The sequence below is a fragment of the Caenorhabditis remanei genome, chromosome IV (assembly GCF_010183535.1).
Source record: "Caenorhabditis remanei strain PX506 chromosome IV, whole genome shotgun sequence".
In the NCBI taxonomy this organism is placed as follows: Eukaryota; Metazoa; Nematoda; class Chromadorea; order Rhabditida; family Rhabditidae; genus Caenorhabditis; species Caenorhabditis remanei.
In genome coordinates this window covers 23,942,315-23,956,258 of record NC_071331.1, presented here as the reverse complement: position 1 = coordinate 23,956,258, position 13,944 = coordinate 23,942,315, and the positions used below count along the sequence as shown (strand labels likewise).

General features: G+C 32.6%; 1 protein-coding gene across 1 annotated transcript in view; it reads left to right on the top strand.

The window, feature by feature from the left end:
* Positions 1-2,731: 2,731 nt before the first annotated feature.
* Positions 2,732-13,944, top strand: part of GCK72_016014 (uncharacterized protein) — a gene marked incomplete at both ends in the record, with an annotated part of 30,397 nt that continues 19,184 nt past the window's right edge. The window contains 7 exons of the mRNA XM_053731261.1: positions 2,732-2,776; positions 6,199-6,254; positions 6,440-6,544; positions 8,569-8,818; positions 8,862-8,954; positions 9,005-9,075; positions 10,581-11,541. Of these exons, the coding sequence (XP_053586033.1) occupies positions 2,732-2,776; positions 6,199-6,254; positions 6,440-6,544; positions 8,569-8,818; positions 8,862-8,954; positions 9,005-9,075; positions 10,581-11,541 (1,581 nt within the window). The remainder of the gene's footprint in view (positions 2,777-6,198; positions 6,255-6,439; positions 6,545-8,568; positions 8,819-8,861; positions 8,955-9,004; positions 9,076-10,580; positions 11,542-13,944) is intronic.

Below are 13,944 nucleotides of genomic sequence, written 5' to 3'. Positions count from 1 at the left end.
GTCCTCCAACAACATCTTCTTCCGATTACTTCTCCTCCGCTTATTCTTTTTCGTTTCGGGGGCGGGAAAAATGGAAAAATGGAACAATATTAGTTCTTTTTCTTCCGTTTGGACAATTTTTTACTGTTTCAAATAGTATATAGTTGTTTTGAATCGTTTTTAAAATTTAATAAGTGCACGGTCTCCCAAAGTCCGAGTAAGAACTGCAAGGAAATTTTCGATCTCCCCTCACGAAACAAAAAAATTGAGAAATTGGCAGGTCTAAAAGTGAATTTTTTAATTTTTAGCGTAAAGCTAAAGATGAAAAAGCCACTTCAATAAAGGTTAATGTGATGAATACATCAAGAAAAAACAATTATTTTTCTAAAAACCATGATATCATGTCTTTTGAGTGTTGCATTTGATAATTTTACACAAAATTTATTGGCGAATTCTCGGCTTCAAACTGTATCCAGCTCTCTATTTCTTGACGTTTCCACCTCTATTATAGCTCAAAAAATCCGCAATAAATAGATCTTCATTTATTATGGATGGGTCACTTTTCTGCCAAATAAGTTTCGAGAAATAATGGAAAAACCGATTTTTCAGGCCAAAACTTCGATCTGTATCAGGGCCTTTATTTTCGTTCCAAAAATAGTTTTCTTTTTTCCAAAACGTTGCTTTTGCCTTTCTCGTTATTTGTTATGGACAATTTTCACTTTTTATTTCCTTTATTGTTCGTAATTTGAATAAAATCAAAATTTTCAGTTGAAAAATTAATAAAAAATTATTTTTGACTACTGTAGCGCGCGGCCTTTGCGCTCCACTGAGAACTTTCGCTTGCAGTTGTTTTTCGGGGTTTGGGAGACTGTGAAGTGTTCAAAAAATAAATTCAAACAGTGAATTTGTAACTTTTACTGCTTCTTTGTATTGTTTTTGAATTAGGATTTAGTAGCTTTTCCCAGCTTTTTCCCAGGTTTTGGGGAAACTACGTTTTACGTTTTAAACGATGAATTAGAAGCACTTTACGTTTTTCTAGTGCGCTTTCTCAAAAAATTTAAATGTTTTATTGTTTGACGTAGAATTTAGTAGTTTTTCCCATAGATTTTGTGGGAAAATGACTTTTAAATGATGAATTTGTTGCTTATAGTAGTACTTCACGATTTCTGAGGGGTATTTTCTTGAAAATTTCAATTTTTTACGGTTTTCAGATGGTTTTTTATTTAGTATACGGTAAAACGACCTTAGAATAGTTTCTTTCAAACATTTTCCAAGTTTTTTGGTATTTTGGTCAGAAAATTCACATTTTTACTGTTTCAAGTAAGATTTAGCTGTTTTCAATCGTTTTTCATCTAGTTTTTTGTTGGAATGCATTATTAAACAGTGAATTTGAAGTATTTTTCGAAAAAATGTCAAAAAGAAAAGATTTCCATTTCCAAAACGACAATTTCACACGGCATTTGGGAGTACTATAATTAAACGCGCTCCACTAGACTTAAAGAGAAATTCGAGGTAGTTTTTGAAAAAATAACTTTTGAGCGATGAATTGGTAGTATTTTTTGGCTTCTGAGTGCTATTTCTTTAGAGAAATTAAAATTTTTACAGTAAAATGACTTAGCAATAGTTTTTTATGCTCATTTTCCAGTTTTTCAGACGAAAAATTCACATTTTTCACTGTTTCAAGTAAGATTTAGCTATTTTGAAATGTTTTTCATGCAATTTTCGGTAGATTTGATTTCAAACAGTAAAATTGTAGTATTCTTAACGTCCAAATTGGTTTCTACTCTATTTATATTGAAAACAATGATTTTAGGAGAAATTTGAGTAAAAATTTGTGAAAAATGTTTCCCTGTTTGAACTGATTTCAAGTAGTTTTGATAGTTTTCTTTGCAATTTGTTACTAAATTTCCAAAAAACTGCTTAGTTTTCGGTTTCTGAGCCTGAAAAGTTAAAAATTTACAAAAAATTCAGTTTCAAAAAGAATTTAGTTGTTTTGAAATGGGTTTTAACTGTTTTGAGAAAAATTTTGATTTCTGAGTCGTTTTTTTCCGAAAACTTCGAAATTTTCACTGTTTCACACAGAATTTATGAACTTTTCCAAACTTTTTACCGGAATTAATAAAGTCATTAATTATTCGTTTCTAAGGATTCTGAATGAAAGTTTTTGTTGTTTTGAGACATTTTCCTTGGAATTTTGATTTGAAATTATTGTTTTGAACAGAATTAACAATAGTTTTCAATACTTTTTAATTTAATTTGATTATCGCAGAGTTTTTCATATAATTACCGACTTTTCAGTAAAAAAATCTGAAAATTCCACTATTTAAGTATAATAATATTGTTTTCCTGTGTATTTTTAAGTTTCAGATGTAACTTTTTCGATTTATTTGAGTTTTTTGAGATGATATATTCCAATTTTCACTGTTTCAAAAATTTTTTGATAGATTTTAATTGTTTTTCTATGGGATGCGAAACCAATTCTTCTCGGTTTGGAAAATGTGTAATTTCTTGTTTGAAAATCGTGATTTTTCTATTTCCTGATGTTTTGCTTGAAATATTTAAATTTTTTCTATTTCATTTCTTGTAAAAAACAAATACCGATTTAGTGTTGTCTATTCATTCTCTCTTACTCTTTCTATTCGAAATTTCAGATCTCTGTCCCCTTTGGCCATTCCACAGTCTACAAATGTGCCATAATTATACCTAACACTATATAGGAATACAACGATAGCAGGGAAAGTACAAAAACGATATGGTGGAGGGCATGAAGAGGTCGTTGAAATCGGAGACAGTTAAGGTGAGTGTCTGACATGATAAAACTGAAATGTTAGAACCTTGAACTTTCAAAAAATTTTGATTTTTTGATATGGATCGACTCAAAATTTTCTAGAAAAGAAAGAAAGTCTCTTGGAGCCAGGTTTACTTTCAAATATACAGTACCGCTCAAAAGTATATTAAGTTTTGCCTTTTTTCAGTTGAAAAGGCCAAACTTTGAGATTGGGTCATGGTAATACTTATGGTCCCATCAAGTAGATTTTTACTGGATCGAATAGACCAAGAATAGAGCTCCATTTTTGTAGTTGACATCTTTTTCGTGCTGACACTCCCTAGCAAGTTACATATCGTCGAAGTAATTTCACCCTCAAATCGACTCTTTTCAGTGAAAAATAGTGCGATTTTTGAGCTGTCGTCATAAAATGACCATAACTCTCTAGGGAGTGTTTGTACAAAAAAGTTGTCAACTACAAAAATAGAGCTCTATTTTTGATCTGTACGATCCATTAAAAAATCTACTTGATGGGACAATACGTATTACCATGACACACTCTTAAAGTCGGACCTTTTCAACTGAAAAAACCAAAACTTAATATACTTTTGAGCGGTACTGTAAGGCAAATCTTCACGGCGAGAGGCCCTTTTTTGACACTTTGAGACCTCATAACTCGTTTCAGACAAATTTTTGGACCTGGCTCCAAGAGACTTCTCTTTTTCCCTTAAAATTCTGAGTCGATTCATATCAAAAATCTCGATTTTTGGTATACCACCCCTAATTATAGGTTACCCCATGAAAAATGTGATTTTTAGATCCAAAAACACGCCATTTTTTTCACTCAACGAAAAAAGTACTTAGCGAAAGAAAAATGCACCTGCTTTCTTTTTTTCCGGAGCACATTTTTAGAGAATGGGCAGGTGGTAAACTTTTTTCCCCCGATTTCTTTTCAAAAATTATACTTTTTATACCTTTTTTCGTTGAATGGCGGGTTTCAGTCAGCAAGTGAGTTGAAAAATAAATTATTAGTCACATTCTTTATGATAAATAAGTGTTAAAGATTCAACTGGAAATACCTAATATTATACAATTTTGAATCTGGGATTTTAAAAATTATGTATAGAAACTGAGACTGTAGGACTGAACACGTCCCAGTTTACCTAATTAACCTAATTAACTCGTTTTTTGAGTTATTTTCACTGTAGTTTGAAATTTGAAATTTGAAATTTTGAAGACCAGAAACAAAATTTACTGTTTCAAACTCAGGAAATGTTCGTTTTGTGTTTAAATAATCAATGCTTGAAACATCGCATCAAAATTGTTGCTATTTCGAAAATATGACCAATAGGTTCTTCCGAAATTGTATGTAATTACTGTTTTTATCTTTGTGAAATTCCCCCAAATTATCATTCCAATGGTTGGGAGCCCATTTTGTCTGATTATGGTGCAGTTAGTGCCAAATCCAGTCCACACATCGATAAAATCCTGAACAAATCTGAAAATCCGGTATTTCCGTGCTTAATCTGACTTTGATCGTCGTCTTTTCCAAAAAAAATCAGTCTAAAATCAGGGAAAATTGCTTTTTTCAACGAAAATTCTCTTAAAAACTTCATACTTGTCAACGGGCCGGCTCGTAACTCGCGTCAAACTCAATATTACGAGCTGAAAAATATACCAAAATGTAGATCTCGACGAGTTCTATGCCCGTGACCTACTATGGGCCGAATGGCTATTCGTTAATGTGCCGCCGGCCGGGAAAAAGTGCCAAAAAACGCGAAAATGGCCAAAAAAGCCATTCTAGCCCGGCCCGCGGTACATTAACGAATAGCCATCCGGCCCGTAGTATGTCATGGAGATATAACTCGTCGAAATCTACATATTGGTATACTTTTCAGCTCATAATATTGAGTTTGACCCGAGTTACGAGCCGGCTCGTGTCGGCCCGTTTCGGCACGTTGACAAGTATGAAAACTCCGATTTTTCACACTGTTTTCCTTGAAATCGATGTAAAAACATCGAAAATATTCGAGACGTGGCATAATTTACTGTTTCAAAGAAATTTTAAAAAAACACATTGCAATAATAATGGTAATCATATTAACTCAAATTCTACAAATGAGAACTAGTCAGGACCATCACAGCTTTCAACAATATTAGTCATTAACACACACTTATTGATCACAGTTTTTAAACTTCCATTTTTTGATCTATTAGAATTTTTCTTCAATTATTTTTCCTTTAACACCAAAAATATCCATTTAACACTGTTTCAAACGTTTTACGTGAGTTTTACATCAGTTCAATTACCGTTAAACGAAGATACAGTTCCAAAATTTAAATAAGAAATTTAATAATCCTTCCAGAAAAAGACTAAAAACAGATAGTCAATAACAGCAAGGTGATTTATTTGAAGGCGATAACTGTTTCAGTTTTTGTAAATTAGGAATTCAGAATATCTAAAAATGGAAACGAAACATTAAATTCTGAATTACGTGAAACAATACACCTCAAAATTGAAACAGTGATTTTGCGTTTTTAAGACTTATTTTTTTGAAATAGTGTATAGAAATCCCAAAGTTTAAAATAAATACAAGCAAACTGTGTCAAAATATCTCACATTCTCAAAGATTAGATTACTGTTTCACTGTATTTTGGTTCCGTTTCAAATGTTTGTCTTTCTGATCCATTACTGTAGGAAAAAAATATTTAGAATTAAATTAATGGTTGTGATTTCTTAATCATTTACTGTTTCAAAATCTATACATTTCCAATGAATCTTTACAACAGTGCTTGATGATTCACTTCCGAAGGCGAATTCACTATCATTTATTATGATGGCAAGATAGAAATCTGACAATTTAGTAGAATAGTAAATCTTTTGGTTTCAAAAAAGTCCAGTTTTAAAGTGTCCCAGCTATGATAGCTTATCTGTTGATAAATTCAAATTTTTGAGATTGGAGACTAAACTGTTTCAGAATAATCTGATTTCTTTTACCTATAACAGTCATACCAATGAGCCATTCAATAGAGATATTGTGAATATGATAATTGGGCGTAAGCCGTTTGAAACGCAAAAATATACCAAAATGTAGATCTCAGCGAGTTCTATATCCGTGACTTACTACGGACCGGATAGCTATTTGTTAATATGCCACGATCCGTGCAAGAGTAACTTTTTTGACCATTTTTGTGTTTTTCGGCACCTTTTTTCCGGTCCGCGTCTTATTAACCAATTGCCATCCGGTCCGTATCTGGTCACAGACATACAACTTGCTGAGATCTACATTTTGGTATACTTTTCAGCTCATAATATGAAGTTTTAAGCAAAATACGCACTGGCCCGAATGGCAAATATGCATTTTTTCACTGTTTCAAAAATATAAGAAAATTCTGAAAGGTTTTCTGAAAACAGTACATTGATATTATAATATAAATTCAATTGTTTTCAGGTAATTGTCAGATGTCGTCCACTATCCTCACAGGAAATCGCCAATGGACATTCGAAGTAAGAAATAGACAAAATTATAGTTACTGTTTCACTAATTGCTTAAAACTGAGCATGGGAAACAATTTACGCTAAACATTTCAAATTTTACATTTTTCACTGTTTCAAGTTGATATTTTATTAAAAACAGTGATTTCAACACTGCTATACCCTTAATAATCCAATAAACCACAATTTTTCTTTAGAATCGTTCATATGCGTCCCCAACGTGGCCAAATCGAGTTGAAGAATCCAAAAGAGCAGGATGAGCCGACGAAGGACTTCACGTTTGATGCAATCTATGATGAGAAGTGAGTTTAACCAAAGTGGGATTAGGTACTGTAAGTAGTCAAAAGTTTCGAAACGTCCCAGTTTTGCTACTAACGACTTTGGTTCTGGAAATAAGGAATTTGGGCACTGTAATATATGTAAGACAAAAATTCACAGCTCGAGAATTCTCTAGCTTTTTCATTTTTTTTCTGTTTCAAAATTTCAAGAATTGGTTTGTTCGTTTTTTGAAACCTACTGTTTCACAACCATTACCAGTTTTTACTGTTTCAGTTAAAAAACTTGATTTTTGGTTTTCAGCGGAAAAAAATTACTGTTTCCAAATTATGCAAACCTGAAACGCTTAAGTTTAGCGGCTAGTCATAACAGTCTTGTCTTTTCAAATTCTATACTGTCATTAATTTATGGCTTACTGTAGGCTATTCACAACTAGTGCAGTGCCAAAATTACCGAAAAAATAACTTGGAAACTTTAATCTTGAGAAGTTAATTTATGCAAAATTTTGATGAAAATTACAGTTTCAAAAATATTACAACTATTTTCGGTTTGGTGAGTGCTGTGATATAGCGTCGGCAAAGTTTTCGAAATGTTACTGTTTTAAGAGTGCTTCACGAGTTACAAAACGTCACAAAAACACAAAAATATCGTCAAAATCACAACGAAAAAATTAACTGTTTCAATATTTTTCGAAAATTTTCACAATTTCAGATTTGACAGTGGAATCTATAAATTCATTCCGAAATCAATTTCTTTTACGACGTTCTGCAACTATGAGGTTTCGCAACTGTTTCAAAACGTCAATTCATCTGAAAAGTCCGAAAACGTTCAAGATTTGCTAACTGTTTCAAAATTTTTTGAAATTTTAGAAATTAAAAATTTGACCATTCCATCTACGAAATACATAGAATACGTATATTAAAAGCAATTTTTACGACAATTGAAACTGGGTCGTTTCGAAACTGTTTCAAAAACGTCATCACGTCGGAAAACTCAGAAAAAGTTAAAATTTACTTACAGTTTCAAAATTTTTCAAAATCTTTAAAAATGTTAAATTTGACTATTACACACCCAAACATTTATCCAAAAGCAATTTTTTCACGACGTTTTAGAACTGTTTCAAGATTTTTCAAAATCTTTAAAAATTTTAAATTTGACTGTTAGTCAAACATGATTTCCAGTCCACAACTTCATTAGATCTGAATTCTATATAGAAATGAATACAAGAATAATCGGGGCACTTGACTAGGGTTTCACGGTGAGGTTCATATACCAACAACAATTTTTTATGTCGTTTTGCAACTGTTTCAAACCTCACAAAGCACAAAAATTACTGTTTCAAAACTTTTCAAAATATAATAATTTCAAAAATAACCGTTTCATTTTCAAAACTGCTAAAAGCAGTTTTTCACGACGTTCTGCAACTGGGACAATTCGGAACTGTTTCTAACCGTCATCGCACTTGAAAAGTCATAAAAAAGTCAGAATTTACTTACTGTTTCAGAATGTTTCGAAAGTTTCGAATATTTGCTTCACGACGTTTTATTTTTCAAAATTTTACCAAATTTTAAAAAGTAAAAAATTCGACTATTAGATCTTCAAAAAATATTTCAAAAATAATTTTCTTTACGTTTTAAAACTGGTACGTTTTGGAACTGCTTCAATACGTCATCAAATTTAAAGTTTTAAATTTTACACAGTTGAATCATTTTCAAAATTTACTTACTGTTTCAAAATTTTTCGAAATTTTCGAAATTTTGGAATTTGACCATTGCAAATGCTATACTATTCCAAAATCAATTTTCTTCACGACGTTCTGCAACTGGGTCGTTTCGAAACTGTTTCAAAAACGTCAACACATTCAAACAGTCATTAAAAGTTCAAAATTTACTTACTGTTTCAAAATGTTTTAAATTTGGATCCATTTTTGAAATTTCTAATATGACTATGAATCTATATTTTCGTTCGCAAACTTTTTCAGCAATTTTCAAGTCTGTTATTCAATTGACCAGCTCAACAGAAATTTACTATTTCAATTTTGACCATTCAGCTCGACCCAATCGGATCTCTACGAGGAAACCTTCCGAGATTTGGTGGATTCGGTGCTCAGCGGGTATAACGCCACTATTTTCGCCTACGGACAGACTGGAACTGGAAAAACGCACACAATGGAGGGAAAGACGCATGATCCGGAGCAACGCGGTGTGATCTACAAGTGTATCGATCATATTTTCGATCATATTACCGCGTCGCACAATCAGGAGTATCTAGTGAGGGCTAGCTATTTGGAGATTTATCAGGTAGATCAAAAAATCAACATTTTCAAAATTTTTACTGTTCCAGGAAGAGCTCCGAGACCTACTGGAAGCGGAAAACTCGAAAAAGCTAGAAATCAAAGAACGACCGGATGGTGGTGTGTATGTTAAAGATCTTACGGTAGGGGGTACTGTACCTGGGGACCCGAATTCGAATTTTTATTGTTTCAGAGTATTTTGACGGGATCGGTGTCTGAAATCCAGGAGGTGATGGCAAGGGGAAACACACATCGATCTGTGGGGTGAGTTTTGAGAAAAAATGGAATTTTTTTTCACTGTTTCAACATTTTTTCAAAGTTTTAACGGTATATCGGAATAGTGATCCGTAACATTCTATTATTCTCAAAAATGTGATTAAAAAAGACTACTAATACTTAAACAATTGTATTTAGAATTAATTATGTTTGAAACAGTAAATATTTTTTACTGTTTCAAGTTTTTGTTACGCAATTTTTAAGAATTTCTATCATATTGATAAATAAAATAATTAAATCATGTCTAGATAATTCAATTTAATTTTAAACAATTTTTTTTTCAAAATTTTAAAACTGTTTCAGCTAGATTGTTTTGGTTTTCGGTGCGATATATTTATTTATTTAAACACTAAAAATACTATTGTTTCAGACACAAACCGTAATCAAACCGTAATCAAACCGTAACAGTGAAACTATTAAAAAAAAAACAATTTAAAAAATTGTTTTACTGTTTCAAAATTTTCTCAAATTTTTTACGGTATTTTGGAATAGTAGTGCCAGAACTGTTGTTATTCCTAAAAAAATTCTTATAAAAGAGCGGGAATAATACTTGAGCAATTGTAATTAAAATTAATTATGTTTGAAACAGTAAAAAAAAATTCTAAAACTTGTTTGCAATGATTTTAAGAGAATAATTGCATTTCAGAGCAAGCAAATTATAAATTCGGTATTTGAAACCGCCAAAATTTTTATACTTGATCAAGAAAATAATTGGGACCAGTTAGAAAAATGTCAAAAATTTTAAAAACCCGGTGGAATTTTTAAGCCACACTGCACGTTATTACAACAGCCCGTCAAATTATTTTTCCACTAACCTGGAATATTTGAAAATTTTATATTTTTTGAGCAAGAAAAATACTATTTCATTATCTATAACAATTAAAATCACATCAGTTTTGAATTTAATTTTTTCTTAATTATTAATTTTTTGAAACAGTGAAAAATGCAATATTCAACTTGACTTCTCAATTTCGTTATTAATTAGTATCACTAATGGTCTTGAAACTTCACAAATTGAAATTTAGATTTTTAAAACAGTAATATTTTGAAATTTACGCAACTTTTAGCATTATTGAATGAAAAAAGAAATTTGGAAAAAGAATGAAAGAATTAAGTTTGGAAACTGGTATTTTAACCCGAATGAATTTGTGAAACCGTGAAAATTTCGCGGACAAAAGATCGCGGACCGACTGCAATACACAAATATCCAGAATATTAAACCATAATTTTGAAACAGTAAAAATTCACAAAATCTAAGAAATATTCTACATAAAAAACTCATAAATTAGCTTTTCAGCTCATTCTTTACAACTTGGTTCTGTTTAAAACCTGTCGAATTTACTGAAATTTTGGGAGGTGAAAAATTCAAAAAAAAAAAATCAGGAAAAATGTTAAATTTTTATGAAATCAATACGAAAATGGTAAAGGAAGCCTATTTTTATTTATTCAGCAATGTATTCAGCTTTTTGAAACCGTAAAAAATTTCATTGCAGCCGTACAAACATGAACGAGCACTCCTCCCGTTCCCATGCCATATTCATCATCACCGTAGAATGCTCAAAAATTGGCGCCGACGGGGAGAACCATGTGACAGTAGGCCGTCTGAATCTAGTGGATTTGGCTGGATCGGAGAGGCAATCTAAGACAGGAGCGACGGGAGAACGATTCAAAGAGGCCACTAAAATTAATTTGTCACTTTCGGCGCTTGGTAATGTAATCTCCGCTTTGGTGGACGCAAAATCCGCGCATATCCCATATCGTGACTCCAAATTGACACGTCTTCTACAAGATTCACTTGGCGGGAATTCAAAAACCGTCATGATCGCTTGTATCGGTCCCGCCTCTTACAATTTCGAGGAGACACTTGGCACACTAAGATACGCGTATCGAGCAAAGAAGATCAAGAATCAGCCGAAGATTAACGAGGATCCGAAGGACGCGTTGATTCGGGAGTTTCAGGAAGAAATCGAGTTGCTCCGTGAGCAACTGAAGCAGCGGAAAACCAAAAGTAGAGGCGGGGGGACACAGAGCTTTTATGATGCGGAGAGAGCACGGCTGGAGGATGATATTGAGGCTATTCAAAAAGATGATTCTTTGATTAAACAGGAAAAGGATCGATTGATAAGAGAGATTCAGGAAAAGCATGATCTACTGGAGAAGGAGAGAGTGGAGCAGGCGAGAGTCGCAGAGAGAATTGCGAATATTCAGTCGAGACTTATAGTTGGCTCTGAGGAGGATGGACGGCTGGAATCGAGGACGAAAGAGCAACACGCACAGCTTGAAAACAAAAGAAAGGAGTTGGCGGAGCAGAAACGGAGGGAACGGGAAATGGTCGAGGCTCTGGAGCGGCAGGAAGAGGATACTGTGGATTTGAAACAGACTTTTTCGGATTTAAGGACTGAGGTCGAGGCGAAGACGAAGAAGTTGAAAAAGATGATGATCAAGTTGAGACAGGTAGGAAGGGATTGTCAATTTCGAATTCAGCGCGTCGGGAGCTTTCAGAAAAGTACCCTTAAGCCTAGGTTCTGACAACTTAGGGTCCCACCACGAAAAAACCGGGTTACTATCGTTTTCGTGGTGGGACCCGATTTGCTTCAAACACCGTCATGATTATACTTTTCTGAACCGTCTCGACGAGCTGAACACGTTTAGCACATTTATTTTGAGCCCACACATTTCAGAAAAAAGTTACAACCCAAAAATGGCTATTCAAGAATAACCATCCGTCCTCGAAACAAAAAAGAAAACATTTAACACTTTTCGCCTGGTAAATTTATATTTTGACTGTTTCTGGAAATGTTTCGATACTTGTACAGATAATTTTGAGATAATGAGAAAAAATGATAACGTATCTACCGGAAACGCTTGAATTGAAAAAATTTAAGACAATTGTTTTTAGTTCAAAATTTGATGTTCTTGGTTGTAAGGCGCTTCGATAAATAAAAAATTAGTTACAAAAACCCAGATTGAAAAAAAATATTTCTTCGAACAATATCACGTTTTAAGAGTTGTGAATTAATTCAAAATGTTTTCGAAACAGTAGAAAAAGTTGTATATGTCCGACACAGTTTTTGCAATCGCGCTCTACCGAAACTAAACAAAAGTAGGATGGAGAAAGGAAAATAGGTGAAAGCATACTTGGCAGCCAACTCGCTTCTAACACATAGTCATGAGATGAGAAATACACGAAAATGTTGATCTCGGCAAGTTCTATAACTATGACCTAATACAGGCCAAATTGATATTTGTCAGTGTGCCAAGGACCGGGCTAGAATTGATTTTTTGGTTTTTTGACACTTTTGACACTTGTTTCGGTCCGCTTCTCATTAACAAATCACGATCGTGCACGTTATACGTCACCGACATAGGACTAGCTGATATTTATATTTTGGTATGTTTTGTATGTAACGCTACGAGCCTAATTAAATCTGAAATAATCACAGTTTCAAAAATTTTAATTGAGACACCAAGAAATGCTCGAACTATAACTGATCTATATTTAAAGGAAAATTTTTAAATATAAGATCGTCTCAAACTTTTTTAAAAACAACTTTGAACCATTAAATAGTGATGAAAATAGTTCATTCAAGTAGGCTCAATGTACTGTTTCAACATTGTGTGAAATTTTTTCTAGTCCGTTTCTAATAATTTCAATTTAATATCATGAGATGAAAAATATATCATAATGTGATGTAATACGGATCGTATGACTTTTTGTTAATATGCTGCAAGTCGGGCTTAAAAAGGGTTTTTGGACATTTCTGTTTCAAAATCTATACATTTCCAATGAATCTTTACAACAGTGCTTTATGATTCACTTACGAAAGCAAATTCACTATCAATTATTATAATGGCAAAATAGAAATATGACAATTTAGTAGAACAGTAAATATTTTGGTTTAAAACGTCCGGTTTTAAAGTGTCACCAGTTAGTTTATGGTTTTAAAATTTAAAATTTGATCAGATTGAAGACAATGAAATTTACCGTTTCAGAATAATCTAATTTGTTTTACCTATAAAACAGTTATACTAATAAATTATAATGAATTTGAAATAATTTCTAGTATGTTTTGAGAAAAAATGTTCAGAATTTTCTCAAATTTTTCAAACAGTGAAGAAGAGCGCACATTTACATGCGTAACTCACTTAGAACTCAACATTATAAACTGAAAAAATGACCAAAATAAAGATCTCGGTGAGTTCTATGTTTCAAATCTACCACAAGGCGGATAACTAGTTGTTATTGTCCCACGGTCCGGGCAAGAGTAACTTTTTTGACAATTTATGTGTTTTTGGCACCTTTTTCCCTGCCCGCGTCTTATTAACCAATTGCCATCCGGTCCGTATCAGGTCACGAATATAGAACTCGCCGAGATCTACATTTTCGTATATTTTTCAGCTCGTAACATTGAGTTTGGAGGGAGTTACGCGCCAATCCATAACGCATATCGGTTTTCACACATTGTTTTTATATTTGATACAGTTCGGCGGAATTTGAGAATATGTTTCAAATTAATATGATACCATATCGCGAAATTACAAAATATGTAATTAAATGCAACATTAACTCTCTATTAAAATCATAATTTTGATATAAACTGTAATACAAAACATCTGAAACAGGATTTTTAAAATAAAATTTTACAAAAGTCTCAGAAATTGTTGATGCAAGAGAATCATGAACAATGGTTTGAGCAATAGCGTAGAAACTCTGTGAAACAGTAATTAAAAAAAAACCAATTACTCATCGAATAAGTAAATAATTAAGTACTTCAGTATTAATTTTCCTTTACGTTCAATAATGCAACACAGAAACGGTAACTTTCAGAAGAGGAGAATGCACTGAAACAGTATAAA